This window comes from Ailuropoda melanoleuca, chromosome 14 (genome assembly GCF_002007445.2).
Source record: "Ailuropoda melanoleuca isolate Jingjing chromosome 14, ASM200744v2, whole genome shotgun sequence".
NCBI classification, from domain to species: domain Eukaryota; kingdom Metazoa; phylum Chordata; class Mammalia; order Carnivora; family Ursidae; genus Ailuropoda; species Ailuropoda melanoleuca.
The window spans coordinates 71,455,398-71,472,282 of record NC_048231.1 but is presented as its reverse complement, the minus strand read 5'-3'; the positions used below and the strand labels follow the sequence as shown (position 1 = coordinate 71,472,282).

At 49.4% G+C, this 16,885-nt stretch overlaps 1 protein-coding gene and 1 long non-coding RNA gene across 23 annotated transcripts in view; one reads left to right on the top strand and one right to left on the bottom strand.

The window, feature by feature from the left end:
- The window catches only part of LOC117796061, a 28,262-nt gene extending 23,104 nt beyond the window's left edge, over window positions 1-5,158 (bottom strand). Inside the window, exons 1-2 of the long non-coding RNA XR_004620403.1 lie at window positions 5,061-5,158; window positions 3,470-3,916 (exon numbers count right to left, since the gene is read on the bottom strand). This is a non-coding gene — a long non-coding RNA (uncharacterized LOC117796061). The remainder of the gene's footprint in view (window positions 1-3,469; window positions 3,917-5,060) is intronic.
- A 448-nt stretch (window positions 5,159-5,606) lies between these two features.
- Window positions 5,607-16,885, top strand: part of CELF4 (CUGBP Elav-like family member 4) — a 281,790-nt gene continuing 270,511 nt past the window's right edge. For 8 of the 22 annotated variants that reach the window (XM_034642639.1, XM_034642652.1, XM_034642649.1 and 5 more), the window contains exon 1: window positions 5,607-6,076. In XM_034642639.1, coding sequence (XP_034498530.1) covers window positions 5,791-6,076 — 286 coding nt within the window. In that variant the 5' untranslated portion in view covers window positions 5,607-5,790. The remainder of the gene's footprint in view (window positions 6,077-16,885) is intronic. The other 14 variants (XM_034642653.1, XM_034642651.1, XM_034642648.1 and 11 more) reach the window with 6 other exon arrangements.

Here is a 16,885-nt window from a genome sequence, read left to right as displayed (position 1 = left end):
ATGTCCCTGGGGCTCAACCAGCAAGGGAGGAAGCCCAAAGTCCCCTCTCTTGCCAGCCCTGGCATTTTCTGAGCTGTAGGAGGCAGCCCACGCCCTTCTGAGGAGTCTCTGGGTTTCCCAAAGCACATAGCATCCTAATTCCATTCTCTTCCCCCTCCTTGGGTTTGTTTCCTTGGCCAGGTCTGCCGGGGCAGGACAAGGGAGCCCTTCAATTGTCTTCTCTTGCTGGTACGAGGCTGCTAATGTTGAGTGAGAGAAGGTAGGGACTGTTTTCCTCTTCCTTCCCACCTCAATTAGTACTCCTTATATCACTAAGCCTTTCCAAATTATTCAAGGACACAGAAGTCCTAAACTTCTGGAGAAGACCAGAAACAGACTTCTGAGGCTGTTTTCGAAGCCACATCTTGCCCACCCACCTACTTCCACATAGGAGGCCCCTCTAGAAGCTTCTACCTTTTCACCATCACTAGAGACCCATTATTGCACACGCCAGACCTGGCAACTCCACCCATTCCTCAACCTCCCTCCTCCCTCCCTAAGCTGACCCCGGGTTCCTGCAGGGCCAGATCAGAGTTCTTCTCCACCAGAGAGTCTTCCCAGGGTGACACTGCCTACACAAGCTCCCGCTTCTCCAGGATCCCATGGCGCACATCACCAGCACCTTTCACTCTGCCCCTCGGTGGGCTCATGCCCTGTGTGTTTGCTCCTCTTGGAGTCAACCTCTTTGTCCAAACCAGGCAGGAGCTCCCTACAGAGCACAAGTGAGTCTCCCTGTCTCTAGCCTCCCCTCACTGCCCTCTGCAGGTCTGGGCAGAGCGGTCACTCCACAGAGTCACTTCATTGATGGTCTGGTCTCTATTTGGGGAACCTCAGGCAGACAGACCGCAGCAGCTCAGTTTTCAGCTTGTTCTCAACATAGTCTTCGAGAACCAGCTGTTTCTTGCCCTCCTAGCCCTCAGGCCATCACCCAGCTCTCCCGCCATCTACCACCTTCTGCCCCTACCTTCACAAGGGCCCTTCCTTCCTCAAGGCTGCTGCCCCCCATCACAGATTATCCCACACAACTCTTGTTCTCTGTTTTTTCGCATGTGGAACTCCTCAGGCCTGGAAGACTAACCATCTGTTGCCATTTGCTGTTCTGGGGCTTTTCTTTTGGAATGACTTTGGTCTCTCTAACTAGACAGTGGGTTCTGCCCGGGCCTGCCCTTTCTCTGCTGCTTCCAATGGGAGCCTGGAAGGCTGCAAGTGCTGGCTGAATGCAAGAATGACTGCGCGGTGATGCCTCCAAGCCCAGCTGTGGGACCTTGGGAGGCTACAGTGCTGTGTGTGTTCTCATCCTGGGCTCTGAACTCCTGGGAGAGGGTCTGCCTGGGGCCCTGCAGCTCCCCATCATTAGGGCCCCGATGAATGAATACAGCATCACCCCCCACCCCAAAGTCAGATCAGCCATAAGTCTAGAAACTCCATCCTGAGCACCTACTGTGTGCTCCTGCCTGCCGAGATTGCCTGCAGAGGAGGGGGGGGGCTAGATTACCAGGTTCCTGTTCTCCAACGGTTCACAATCTAGATGGAGAGAGAAGATGCAGAGGCAGGACAGCCAAAGCCGGCCTCAGGGCATGGGGCCCTGGCCAGGGCTGCAGATGTGGTTTGGTGGGTGCCAGAGGGGAGGAGAGTGATGGTGGCTCCAGGGAAGGGAAGCCGAACACAAAGAGGGCTTTCTCCTCCCTGGGGAGGGGAGCAGAGGGAAGTGAGGAGCAGGAGACGATGGTAAGGCCTCCAAAACTACACCATCTGAGCCAAGATCCCCACCACACAGGGCTTCCTGACAACCCCACAGATGAATCAGCAACAAAAATGTAAACCCTAAATACAGAGAGAAAATGAGAAGTGATTGTTCCCAGCTCCCACTTCCATTTGCCAGCCTTCTCCCTTTCAGTGGATAGAATCATTGTGGCCATGAAGTGGCACTTGAAGAAAAAGTTTTAAATCTGTTTAAATGTCACAGTGAGTAATACTTTGCCCCCATCTTTCCCTAGTTACATTTCTCTTTGATGATCTAAGGTTAAAAAAAAAAAATAGCTCAAATCTTTCTAGAATATCAAGGGCAAGGATACCAACGAGGCAACCTAACTACGTTCCTTATTATTATCTCTAGGGTCCTCCTCCTTTATTACATTAGTTTGAGACACCTGTCTGTGTTATTTTATCCCCAATACTCTGCTGTGCCAAAGCAGTGGGAGCCTAAGAGATCCGAGCTCTGTGCCTTTAAGAGATCAATGCCTTGGCAGAAGCTGCTTCTGCTGCTGTTTACACAGGGTTAGCTCAGTTATATGGGGCCTGGTGTCCTGGTTGCTTCGGCCCCAGCAAAGTGGGTACTGGTGAGGCATTTCACCACACAGGGGCCAGAGAGCTAAGCCCTGAGGCATGTGTTACACCCCTAAGGGAAGACAGTCCAAATCCAAAATAAGCCATCCTCAGGTGGGAGGGAGGGAAGGGTGAGGTACCTTCCCTAGGGAAGAAGGAGCTCTCCACAGCTTTGGGTCCACTGGAGAGACACAGGGAGAGGGCTGTGGTGCAGGGGACAGAGGTGCAGTCCGGAGGGAGGAGGGAACTGATGCTGCACCTTATGGCGGGTGTCCGGCATTTGTTCTCGCAGGCATCAGAAAGAACCAGATGCCCCCTTCCATTAACAACTCCACTCTCCCACTCACTCCTGCCCAGGGACTGCTTTTATTTATGTATTGGCTATTATTATTAATAATAATATGAATAATGAAACACCTGTGAATAATTTACTTGGACCTGGGCGGGGCTGGGGTGGTGGCAGGAAGAAGTGGTAGATAAACCACAGCTGCCCTCCTCTGAGCAGGCCCCTCCTTTCCCAGTCCCTGACCCCAGCTCACTCCCTTCTCTGCCCCCAGACCTAGCTTGGCTTTAAGGACCTGGGGGGCAGGGGGAGAAAGAGAAACCTCAAGTAGGAATTACTCTCCTACACTCCCCTGTTATGGCAGAAAATAGATCCCACTCCATTGTGAGATCCTGGGAGGTAAGCTCCAGCACCACAAGATGATGTTAGAGGAGATATTTTGGACAAAGATATTGGCCTCTGCTGATGTGTCCTGAGGGAAAGGGGAGGAGGAGGTCTCAGCCTAGTGGGTACACACACTCACACACACAGGCAGAGTGTGGATACAAACGGGGTCTATGTACACATCCACACAAGCGCCCCCAGTCCTGATCAGACATATGCACGCACCTCCAAGCCACCAGCTCAAACCCTCGGTGTGCCTACCAGGGCCATGCCACCCCATGACAGCACTTCACAGGCACACCAAGCACACCGCTACCCTGCAGAGAGGCTCTATGTGTGAGTTTCTGTTCGAGTCCATCAACGTGTGCGATTCTTAGGCCATGATATAACACTGGATAATATAAGCCCAGAACCGAGTTATGAATCAACTATACTTACACACGATTCCATCAAGAAAAGACAGGAGAATCTTAAAATGAAAGGATGAAGTTCCACAGTTCTCAGAATTGTACTTGCTGTTTAGTCACTCGCCCTGGATCCTCAGGGAGAGGTGTCCCAGGTGGGCTCGGGGCCTGGGGCTGCGAGCCTCGGGGCCTCCTCGGGCCTCCTCCTGGCGCTGGAGAGCTCCTCGTTGTGGTTGTACCAAACGGGGTTGGTCTCGGTTTTCAGGCGGATGGGGTCTCATTTCTTTAAATAAAATTTTAAACATACTGTCTAATAACGTCATGTAATCCGAGGGCAAGAAAAGAAAGACCCAGAACACCCAAAGGGGCCGGTGGGGGTCCGGCCAGGGTCAGGCCAGCAGCTCTGCCCCCGCAACTCGCGGGGGAGCAGGCGCGTTATTTTAATTTGCCCGGCTTCTGAAGCCATGGAGAAGAGGCTGCCCTGGAAAAGCAAATGTGGGAGAGGATGAGGGACAGGTAAATATCATTAAAATGAAAATCTGCTCTCCCAACCCAAGTTCACCACCAGCATTCGCCCCCAGAGGCGGGGCTGCTTGGACCCGGCTCCCGCGCCGGCCACTCCCTCTCCCGCGCAGCGGAGGTTCTGGCCACGGAGGGCCTGGTAGGGAACCCGGCAAAGTCGGAATGGGCGGCCGGACCCTCGGCTCCAGCCCGCAGACGCGACTCCCAGCCTCGCACTTCTGGAGAGGGAGGCGCTGCCAACGAAACCCGCGGGGGCAGCGCACACCGTGCGAGTCTGGGTCCGGTCGCAGCCCGAATAGCGATTCGGGGGCTTTATTTCTTTGATAGTGGATTAAGAAAAAAATTTCAATTTGAACCAGTAAAGCAGACGAGGGCAAAATTAAGCCGGTCCCTCGCGCTGGCTCACCGATCCCGCACGACACCCAGAGGCTGCCTCCTTCCCCGGCGGGCGAGCGGGCCGAGGCGCCCGGCTCCTACCTTCCTCCCGCCAGCCGCCGGCCGGACCAGCCGCTGCGCTTCGGGGCGGGGGAGGCCGTCCGGACCGGAAACACCCACCTCCAGCCTTCCAGGCGGCCTGGGACAAGGGTCGGGCCCCGAATCTCTACGCCCCGTGCCCCCAGCCAGGCCCAACTGCTCCCCAGTCCCGACCTCCCAGGTGGCTCGGGTGGCAGTAGATGCCGTGCGGGAAGGCGAAGATTTGGGGCTGCTCTGGCAGGTTGGGGATTCGAGGAGGAAAAAAGCAGAGAGACACGGAGAGAAAGAGCGCGCGCGAGAGAGCTCTTGTCTATAGATTTATCCACATAATATATATTTATGTAGCTTTTTTTCTCTCGACACTGATCAATGCGCACTCGGATCGCTGGGCGGACTCCCTCCAAGCCGACTCGATTTTTCTAGTCTAAATAAATAAATAAAGGGAACCAGATGGGAGAAAAAAGCGCCCATTCCACCTCCGCCGCCGCCTTCGCCGCCGCCCCGCCCGCCATCCCTGCCTTTGCTTCGCCCGCCTGGCGCCCTAATAGAGCGCAGCTCGGTGGATAATGCCCCCCCATATACCCACACGAAAATGAAAATCAATGTTTTAAAAATACAAAAAGTTGCACCTGCTGTTATTACAAAAAGAACCCCCAAAAGGCAAAGAGGAGGCCAGCAGCCCCGTTCCTAACGGGGACCCGCTCCCCGCGGCCGCCGGGCCCGGAATCTCAGCGCCTCCCGAAGAGCCATGCGCCTGGCGCTATTTATAGCCGGGGGCTGTCTCGGACTGTTTTTTTTTTTTTTTTTCTCCGGGCCCCTTGCCCCCCTCCTCCGCGCGCGCTCACTCGCCGCCCCCACCCCTGGTCTGACTGGGAACTTGAACTGGTCCAGCCTGTTTAAACGGAAAGGACAGAGATCCTGTCTGTTCAATGTAAAAAAAAAAAAAAAAAAGAAAAAGAAAAAAAAAGAAAGAAAGAAAAGAAAGAAAGAAAAGAAAAGAAAGAAAGGAAAGAAAAGAAGGAAAAGAAAAATTAAAAAAAAAAAAGGAAAGGAGAGAAAAAAAAGGAAAAAAATCAGATCAGGCCGAAAAAGAGAGAGAGAGAAAGAGGGAGAGAGAGAGGAGAGAGGGAGGGAGAGAGAGAGCGGGGAGAGGAGAGAGAGCGCGAGCGCGAGCGAGCGAGAGAAGAGAGGAGAAAGAGAGAGAGCAGAGAGCGAGAGGAGAGCGAGGTGTAGAGAAACCGAGGGGGAGAGAACCCGAGTGTGTGTATGCGTGTGCGTGTGTGAGCGCGAGCGAGCTTGCGAGGGAGAAGAGCGAGAGAGTGCGAGCGAGAAAGAATAAAAGGAAAGAAGATTTTCTCTATGTATATAAAGATGGCCACGTTAGCAAACGGACAGGCTGACAACGCGAGCCTCAGTACCAACGGGCTCGGCAGCAGCCCGGGCAGCGCCGGGCACATGAACGGATTAAGCCACAGCCCGGGGAACCCGTCGACCATTCCCATGAAGGACCACGATGCCATCAAGCTGTTCATTGGGCAGATCCCCCGCAACCTGGATGAGAAGGACCTCAAGCCCCTCTTCGAGGAGTTCGGCAAGATCTACGAGCTTACGGTTCTGAAGGACAGGTTCACAGGCATGCACAAAGGTGAGTGCACCTTTCCCTCTCAACTTTGCCGGGGAAAAGGAGCGGGCGGGCCGGCCGGCCGGCGACGGACGAGCGGGAGACGGCGCGAGAGGGAGCCTCGGGCGGACGCCGAGGAGGGAGGCGCTCGGGCAGCAGAGACCAGGACTGGGGTGCGTGGGGAGCTGTTCTCTGGGGCAAGGCTGGGTTTTGGGCGAGGAGCTGATAGAAGCGGTACGGTGGAGAGAGCAGCGGAAGCAGAATATGGAGAGAAAGAGAGAGAGGATCGAGGGGAAACGGGGCTTGGATTTTTGAGTGCAGCGACTTGAAAGATTGGGACGGGGACAGCTGCACCGACCAAGCCCGGGACGCTGAGCAGACTGGCGGGCGCTCAGCGGGCCAGGGACCGAGGGTGCTGTCCATCGCCGTGGTGCTGAAAATATTAAGAGGAGATGGTCTCCTCCTTCTCCGCTCCGGGCCAGAGTAGCAGGAGCGCAGCCGTCTAAAAAGAAGAGAGGTGACAAATTCAGAGAGATATTTTTATTTTGCTATCAATTTAACAGTAAACTCTCCCTGTCGAGCTATGTGCCTCAATAATCCGGTTGTGGTGTGAGTGGTGGGGGAGGGGGTGTTTGATGTTTGAAGGAAGGAGGGACAAAACCTAAGGCAAGATTTAGCAAGGAACCAGCCATCCCCTGGGTGGAGTGGAGGGTCAGGGAAGCCCGAATGATCCCCTTCTCAGGAAAGCGGAGCTTTGGGGGAAAAAATCTGTGTGTGTAAGAAATGCATTTTGAAGGCTGTAACCTAAATTATCCCAAACTCACCATGCAGAGAGGTTTATAGTACATTATTGCTCTCCTTCGAAGCAATCATTGCTAGTGAGTGCTTGGGGGAGGGGGAGACAGAATAATCAAAGAATTAAAAGCCAGCAACTTTTTAGGAAAGTGGTCATGAGAATTGTCTGCAGCCTGCCTGTTTTTTCCTTGTTTTATTATCTTTAAGGCAGATCCCCAAACGTGTTCAGTTGTAGAACGTGTGTGGGTGGCTGGTGGGTGACGAAATTAGCCCAGTGCTCCGCTCCCTAACAGTAATGTATAGGATGTGCAGTGGGGATTAATCTGGGCTGGAGCTGTGTGGGCAAGTTAAATGCTTTCTGAGAGAGATTGATCGTCAGGCAGGGAAGGAGCACCGGGCTAAGGAAGTTGTAAGGGATGTGTATGGACATTCCGTTTTTAATAAACAGTAGTGTGGAGAGCCACTGAAGATGCTGTGTTAGAGCTGGTGGTTTTAAAGATGAAAACACACACACGCACACGCACACCCACCCACACACAGAGAGCAGCCTCATCCTTGGCCACGAATGGGCTATGAACAGAGCTGATCCTCCGGCACATTAGGTGCAGAGCGCAGAGATGTCTGGCTCTCTGAGCAGCAGTGGTTTTCACTATCACAACCTCCCTCCCTCCTCCAGCCCTCCCTTCATCCGAATACTAAGCAGAGCTCCAAACTCTTCATAGTTGGAGTCCCAGAGAGCAGTTTTTATTGGCTTTAGCATCTTCCAGCTTGCCTGCTGAGGAGTAAATCTTAAAGTTAATGGCATGTTGAGTAGCACAGAAACACAGCAGAATGGAAATATACTGGGTTTGTTGGGGTGGGGTGAGGGTGGGGGCTGTAATGGAGAGACAAACCAACCTTTCTCCAATATGGAGAAAATGTCTGTCTGATCAGAAGAGAGACTGGAAAGGTGAAATGGGGAGGCAGTCTTTGAAATAACATTTGTTTCCTTTTCCCCCCCTCCCTTTCAAGTCAACCATATCTTTGTAGATTTTCCTTTTCCAATCAAGCTCCCTAGAAGCTAATCAAGGTTTGTATCAAACCTTTGTCATTCTCATATGTCCCCAGATTTAAAAATAGTAATAATGAAAATTTAAAAAGCATAAATAGGGAAATCCTTTGCCCATCTTGGTGATCAGTTCTTGTGGTGATTTAAGCTTTAAAGTTAAAAAAAAAAAAATCAGAACCCACCAGAGGCAAAAGACAGTTGTGGAGAGCTGAGCTCCTCAAGAGATCTGGGTTTAGAGCACTTTATTTACTTCTTTATTTCAAATGAAGATAAACTTTAACAATATTCCTTGGTTTCTTCTCACAATCCCTTGCTGGTATCATCACTATGTTTTTGATGTTATTTGGGCTCCCTTGTATTATAGCAAAGAAGTAGAATTATCATCATTTGCATCTGGAAGCTAGAGAGAAGGTTATGTTATAGTTATTTCATATGTATCATATATATAATTCACATATCTGGCCAGGATTCCTAGAACAAGCAAAACTTCATTTTCTAAATAATTCTTCCTCTAAACTGGCTCAGTCAGTGGCAGGCAGGCCCGTTGGCTCCGGCATGCTGGGTGTCTCGTTGTCGCAGCTCACCCTTCAGAGCCTGAGCATGTATATTTTTCCCTATGAAACTTCCTACCTCTCTATCCACCTGATTTTTACAGGCGAGGTTGGGCCACAATGTCTCAAATAGTGCCTGGAAGCTCCAGGAGAGCTGAATAAATGAGACAGTCTCTAAGGTCTGGTTTATTCAGTCCTAGAAGAGTTTGAACTCCTCTTTCAGAAATACAGCCTGATTTGTTAGCTAATCCTGATAAAATAAGCCTCCGGCCACCTTAAAAAATTACTCACTTGCCATTGGTGATTAATTATTGTTAAGTCAAAAAGCATGATGAGCCTTGGAGAATGAGGGTTACATTTGACTTCTAGATTTTCCCCAACTCTAAATTGACAACATGAAGCTAGGGATAGAAACATGCCTTTGTTAAGCCTGGTTTCAGGGCATGTTTGTGGCTCTTTCTCTCCCCTTCTTGAATTTCTAACTTCTAATGAATCATACTGGGATAAAATTGAGAAACATGACAGGATACTGGCCTCCAGTGTGGATGGCATCTGCATGTTATTGGCAAGAAAAAAAAAAAAAAGAAAGGGGGGAAGAAAGAAAGAAAGAGAAGAAAAGAGGAGAAAAATTAGTAAAAATTAAATTAAATGCAGAGATTTCAGGTGGATATCCATTTGTTGGCCACCTGCCATTTCAGGTAACTAAAGAAGGAAGGAGTTCTAAGGGTTAATGGAATACCTGCCATGCGTAGAGTGAACCTTAAAAGGCAATTACTCCAGTCAAATTGGGAGTCCTTGGAGGAGGGAGTGGGTGGGTGTTGTGGAGCAAACCCAGCCATAGCAGAGAAAGGCTGTTGGGCTGGGGAGGCAGCAAATAGCAGTTGTGGACTGGGGTAATTACTGTAAAGGTAAATTCACCCCCTGGAGACCAGAAAGCACTTGGGCGGGGGTGGGGGAGATCTGGGAGCTAGGCTGAGAGAGAAAGGGGGAAAAAAGCCCAGAATTACAATTCAAAGAAATAACACCCAAAGAAGAAAACCCAGTTTAATGCAAACTCCCAGGCTAACTCAGAGTCTTCTTTTCTCCCCCCATTAGAAGCACTTTGAGAAAGATTGTTTTTTCCAGGCTCCAAAGAGAAAGACATTGTACTATTGATTAGAGAGGAGAGACGCAAACTCCCTGGGTAGCAGCAGAAGTGAGCTAAGGACCAATTTTGCCCCTTCCTATAGAATTTTTCTCCCTTGGGGAAAGGAAGAGGTCACCCACTAGTCTAATTCTTTCCTTCTCTCATTTTACATTTATTTCTCTTTTCTTCTTTTTATTTCCTGGAGAACAAACAGAAGCAGTGACTGAAAATACATACACACGCATACCCATGCCTGCTAACACACACGCATACACAGTCGGTGGATCACACATGAACAAGCCAGCAATCCATTCATAACTTTGGTCTTGTCTAGCAGGATAGGAGGCAGCAAAGACTGAGTTACTGGGAGACATAAAGACTAGTGCTCTCTGGATAGCCATATTATAATGCATTATCTTTGAAGTCATTTAAGTCCAATTTAAGTGGTATTTAGTATAATATTTATGAATTAATGTAATCTAAACATAGGGCTGTCCCAAAAGGTTTAAACAGCCTTTACTACTGATGTGTGCTTGTTCCCGGAGCCTGCGATGCATTTTAATCTAAACAGCCAAGCCCATATCACAGTCCCTCTTGTTAACCAGTCAGAACAGATCTCTGCCTGGGTAACCACTCTGCATTGAGATTTTCCCCCACTGCATGGAGGAAAATAGAGTCTACTGGCAGCCCCAGAGTGCTCCCAACCCAGGAGCCACAGCTGCAGGGACTTCAGCCCCTTATACTTCCACACTACATCCAGAGGGAGGGTGGGGACAGAGTAATTGAACCTTCTGTGGGTTGAACTCCGGAGAGTATCATTTTAAAATATACGCATCACCAAATACACAACCTCTCATTTCAATGGTACCTGAGTAAGAAGTGCCCGAAGCCCATTGGTTTGGGGTGCAGCTGGGAGAAAGGGAAATGCAAGTATTATGGTTGTTTTGGTGATTCTTTACCATCTTCATAAAAGTGTGTCTCATATTTTCATTTAAGATGTAGCAATTCTCAGAACATCGAGTTTCCACCGCTTGACTTTAGCCGAGAGGGCTCCTTGTTTTGTTTTGTTTTGTTTTTCCTTAGATAGGTAAATTAAAGCCAGTGAGGCTCTATCTGATTTGTGTTTTTAAATGAGTGTAAAAGACAGTGAGGCTGGAAATATCAGCCTGGGTATCAGCTCAATTAAGATGAACTTTCAAAAAAAAATTACTTTGAAAAATAAAAATTCAGTCTGTCCAGGGAAAGACACTGGTAGAATGGCTGGGCACACACCTACAGTTTTTTAAAAGAAAGATTTACCTTGTGAGAAAGAGATATGAAAAATGAGGTAAGAATAACATTTAAAAAATACAAATTTCACTAAGGAAAATAAGTAATAGTGATCATTACAAAACTAATGTAAACCAAAGCCACAGCCCCCATAGAAAACCTCCAAGCCCCAGATGTTTGTAAGTATTCTATTTAGAAGCAAAGAAAAAATTATTGGGAAATAATTGATTTATTGAAGAGACTGGTGGTTATTTGCTGCTTGTACAATACTCATTTATCTTTTAAAGAGACTCCCTCGGAATCAACACACAGATAAATTAATATGCACATGTGCCGTCTATGCATCCATGTGCAAGCATGACTAAGCGCATCCCACACATATGGGAACCAGGGCTGGCCTAGATTTCACTGCAGTTCCACAGGGAGATGTTAACACTCTTTTCCCCCCTCAGCTTTAATGGGAATTCTAGATTGGGTTGAAAGAACCCCCTTGGCATACTTTCACTCTCTCCACCTGCTCCAGTTGGCTGGATGTTTGTGGCTTCTCAAACACAAAACAAAATAAAACAAAAAGAAAACCTTTTCTTTTTTTTTTTAAAGATTTTATTTATTTATTCAACAGAGATAGAGACAGCCGTCGAGAGAGGGAACACAAGCAGGGGGAGTGGGAGAGGAAGAAGCAGGCTCATAGCGGAAGAGCCTGATGTGGGGCTCGATCCCATAATGCCGGGATCACGCCCTGAGCCGAAGGCAGACACTTAACCGCTGTGCCACCCAGGCGCCCCAGAAAACCTTTTCTTAAGTAGAGTCACAGCTTGGAAAAAAAAAAAATAAAACAAAACAAGGGAACACAATTATAAAAATGTATGCCGTAGATATGTGCCCCATAACACAGACATATTATAAAGTTGTCAGAGTACTGGTTTCCAGCAGAACCAGCAAAGAGCTGGTTTCCAGGGCCACTTTTGATGCCCAGTGACCACACCACACTCCAGGGACCTGAGCGTGGCCATCACTCTCACTGTTATTAGTATGATCATCCACGTTATTATAATTACTAGACCAGGATGGAAGAGGGTCTTCTAAGTGATGCCCGAGAAGAAACCCAAGACACCACATCCTTCACTGAGAAAAGAGCTGGTCTCGCTCACCTCAGATGGTTTTGGGGGAAACATTACAAAGCTCACACATCATCAGAAAGTGGTCTGTTTCCAAACTGACCCAGGAAAGATCTCTTCAAAGGGGATTTGGAGTGGGCAGGCCGTAGAAGAGAGGGAAATGTAACCGAAAATGAGGCCCCAAATCACAGGCAGAGCAAAAGGGAAACTGAAAGTTGTAGGGACCAAATGCCAGCCGGAAGCTGGGAGTGCTGGTTGACAGCAGCTGAAACGCAGCGTTTCTGAACTTGGAAGGGAAATCCCATGTGACATGCAGAGAGAAGCGCTAGAGAGTGTGAAAATCTGTGTGTGTCTGCGGGTCCTGGAGGGTTGGGGGAGGGGAAATGCTGCAGCCTGTGTGGGTGTTGGTGTGAGCATGTGTGTGTGAACTTCTGTTTGTATGTGTGTTTGTGTGTCCAGGAAAGAGATGATAAATGCAAATGGCACTGGAATGATGTCAGGGGTAGTTTCAGCTTGAGAGGCAGTATGCATGACCAGGGAGATGGTTCATGGAGAAAAGGGGAGAATGTGAGGAGCCTGACGCTGTCCTTGTGATTACGTCCGTGCTCCAACTCAGAACCCATAGCTTGGATTTGTCAGTGATCTCAATTCCAGTGTGGAGGTGTGCTCTTGTGTATCTGCCTGATATCTCCACCCAAAAGTCCAGGCTTACAAAAGGGTTCCATCTCCCCCCACTCATCACCCTTCAGATGCTTTCCTGCTTCAGCTCACCTATGGACTCATTTCAGAAATGACCTTCCATCTGGGAGCCGAGTGGCCAGCCACAGAACCCGGCTCTCTGCAGAGATAATTCCCTCCACCCACTGCATTTCCTACCCCACCCGTTGCCCCTTGGCATCCCAGCCCTCTTGTGGTGTTTACCACACACACACACACACACACACACACACACACACACACACGCAAAACTTGACCAAGTCAGTCAAGCTAGCAGAGTGCTGTGTTTTCCCTCAATGCAAGAAGGGGGTGGCAGGGATGAGAATGCCCTCCTTTTGGCCTCTTCAGAACAGAAGCACATTCATCCCCTCTACCTTCGCCTTTATAAATTCATAGATTCTTCAAGAATCACAAAGAGCATCTAATCTTAACCAAATAGCCTAGGGCAGGGGAACAGAACCCCCAACTTTGTTGTAACACTTTTATCATCAGCCTTCATCTCCCCCTTTGTCCTTGCCATTAAGACACCCTCAGAAATCGCAAGGTGGGGCCTAAAGAGAAAGATCCATGTTCCACTTGACAATGTAAGTAGGGTGCAGGTAGGAACCAACTAGGAAGCCAGGTGGGCAGTCCCAGTCACTGTCCTCCTTTCCAAGTCCCTTTGTAAGTAGAAGGGGATGTTTTCAGGACCGTATGCTCACAGGCCTTCTCCCCTTCTACTTGCTCCATATTTGGTTTCTCTTATCCTCCCTTGTATCTCCCCCCAGCGCGAGCTGACTGAGGCTCTCAAACAGAGCGATTCCCAGCAGCTCAGTTCAGGAACAAATCCTACGTGGCCATCTGCAAGATGTAAATAAATGCGTGCCCTCGCGGAGACAGACGTAGTTCTGGTTCTGTGAGGACAGAACAGCCAAAAATATGGATCAAAGCTCAGGAAAAAAAATTGATAACGAGCTGGCCTCCAACAAGAGTTTAATTGACAGAGACTTCCGAAGGCCGGCTCTGGACAGCACATACACTGACCGCATTGTTACTTTATTGCAATACACTCTGCTTTAATTAATTTTCACCTTTGTTAAAAGCGGCTCCAGATCAAAGGTTTCTAGATACTTAACAGATCTTACTAACAAAGCCCCCATGCATTAGGCTATCCCCCCCGGCTCTTCAGTGAGGCAAGTGAGTTTCTTTCCCATTTTCCTTCCCTCTTAGCTGTGGGCTTCTTCCTCTTTGTTAAAGATAAATGGTTCCTGCTGCACAGCCTCCCTGTCCTGGGACAGGGATTTCGAGGGGTGTTGTCTACAGAGGGCAGGGGCTGCCATTCTGCAGCTATTTCTAAAATGACACAACTGAAACTAGGTTCACCTTCGAGTCTTTCTGGCTGAAATGGGGAGAGTCAATAGAGGAAAAGAGAATTCACAGAAATGCAAAAGGTGTGTGTGTGTGCACGCGCGCGCGTGCACGTGCACAAGCAATGGCGTGCACATCCACATAAATATCATGGGATCGATGCATTTCACATCCGCTGCTCACACCTCTTAACTTCTCCCTCCTGTCTCTTGAGCACCTGTGCTACTGTCATATTTCACTCTGAGAAATGCTCGCAGCTGAAGCGTGCATAGATGATGCTGTATCGAACCAAGCCATTGTTTGGATTCGGTTGTGGAGTCTGGGTGCCTGGTGAAGGATTATCCTTGCCTGGGGTAGGTGGTGCCTAAAGAATTCACTTCTCAAGACAGGACGGGAACCTCACTCTCCAGAGTCCCCAAAACCTACAAACTGACAGGTGACTTACTTGAAAGCAACCCTTGGAGTCGTTCTAGGCAAATTTGAATGCCATACGTGGCTGTTTGTTCATTATTCTAATTTAATGATGCAGTCACACCTAATTAATCCATGTCTGGTTTATTCATACACTATGTCTGAGGATCCAAAAGATTTCTCTAGCTAGCCGGCTTCCCTTTACAGGGGCAAGTAAGGGGCTCCCCTGACAAGTGATCATGTCTGGGTCTAAACAGGAAGACATCTGTGTCGTCTGACTTGATAGAGGCACTGTCCCTGACACCACTGTCCATGCAGGCAGGAGTAACAGCAACCACAGAGAGACGCCGCGGTGAGCTCTGTGTGCCCGTCCTGACACACATGACCACACAAAGCGTACATTCTACCACAGAACCCTTCAATAGGTAATGGGCCACACCCCCGGCGTGCGATAAATAACCAGGTGTGTGAAGCAGTCCTCTGATCAGGAGTTTCAGACGTAGAAGGCGGAGAAGCTGAGCTGAGTCAAACTCCTCTCTCTGCCCTTAAGAAAGTGGAGCCCCATCCGTTGTTGCCATTGCACAGATAAAGAGACTGAGGCTGGAAGCAGCATGCCCCCAAAGTCAAGCCTGCAGCATGGCCTTCAGCACACCTCCCTGTGGCTGGCTCTGGCCAGCCTGCTGCCAGAGAGCGTTGCCTCTTGCCTGGCAGGTACATTGAGAGAATGAGGCACCAACCTAATAATATCCTTATAAAGCCAAGCCTCCTGCACAAGTCCTAGGAGACGAGAGGCATCCAAAGATCAAACACTACATCGCAGTGTATTTGTAAGAACTCTCTGATTCGGCTACCTCCCTATAATGCTCTAATTGACTATTTGATCAGCTCTAAAAGGGCCAGTATTCAAGACAGACTCACACACACATGTGCATATGCACATTCACGTGCACGCTCACATATACATGTGCACGCACACGTACATACGCTCCCCACATGAGCGCCTGCATGCAGACTTTGTCTTGCATGCACTGCCGTACCCACAGCAACTCAACTAACAAGGGTAGATTCTCACAGGAGATGCTTGAAGGTGAGTGAAAAGCACACACCTAAGATTGTTCATGCCCTTTCAGTAATGGGCTTATCAATAGTTCTTAAAGAAATGTGACAGCCAGCCCAGAGTGATTCAGTTGTGTGGACAAAGGTCAGCATATAGATATCCATTATTAATAATATCAATATCTTGGTTGACCAATATAACCAGAAACTGTATCATGTCGCTGCTGATGGGTGAGGCTGGGAGGGCTCCACGGCAGCAGCAGGAAATTATACCCATGTAAAATTAATCATATTGACTGCTTCTAAGAATATACGAAGAGGCGAAGATGTTGGTAGTGTTTGCCATGGTGGAAGAGGGGGACCTTATTCCCAGAGGCTTCATGGTCTTGAACTCCTGGAAGGAGCCCAGGGGGAATGGAGGCATCCCTGGGTGACCGATGAGAACACTCTCCCTCATCCGGCCTCTACTTTCCAGTGGGGTGAGGCAGAGGAGAGGTGTTCTTTGGACAGGAAAAGAAAGAAATAGGATCCCCTAACCATTATCCACCCAACATATCCATATCTTCTGTCAAATCAATACTTGGCTTGGCTTTGTCTCACCGGATGAGGCACAGAGAGCATCCTTGCACCGCTGTGTGAAGAGGCCCATCTCCAAGGGGCTGTCATGAAGTAATGTTCCCAGTTATGTGGTGGGATACTGGCTCCGGGAGATGCTCGTGTGTACTCTTCAACTTAGAGGTCCCAGAAAGAAAGGCACCCAATCAAATCACTCACCATGATTGGGTTCCTGGGACCAGTAGAGCCAAGGGCTTAGAGTCTGGTGGGGTCAGGAATATTCTGGACTTTGGAAAGCCATTGCTCGCTGAGGCTCACCTCCTGTCACAGTGAGTAGGATTGTATCCTGGCCTTGGAATTCCCTTCCAGCATGCCCCTGACCCCTCACTCCCTTGCCTGCCAGAGTCCCAACTCAGGATGTTTCTGACTGTCCTTGGCAGCCCTGGGCAGTATCTGGAAGAGAAGGGAGGAAAGGAGAGGATCCCAGTGGCTGGGGGCTTCTCAGTGAGGAAGAAAGGAAACAGGGCTGGCAGGGAAAGCCCACTCACCTTTGGATCATTCCTCCTTTCTGCGGAGGCAGCCGGAAGGGAGCCTGCCTTAGAGGCCAGGTCCCATGGCTGGTGACGCACAATTGGAGATGGACCTTGAAAGTGCAAGCGAGAGAGCTGCAACTGTAAAGGAGGGTGACAAGTGGTGCCCGTGACTGGAATGGGAGATGGAGCTTCTGAGGGCTGCATGCTCCCCTTGCCATAGGGAGCATTTGGGCCTCAGCCAACAGGCCGCACCTACCTGCCTCTGACCTGCCTCCCCTCCCCTGGCTCCAGACACACTCAGAGTTCT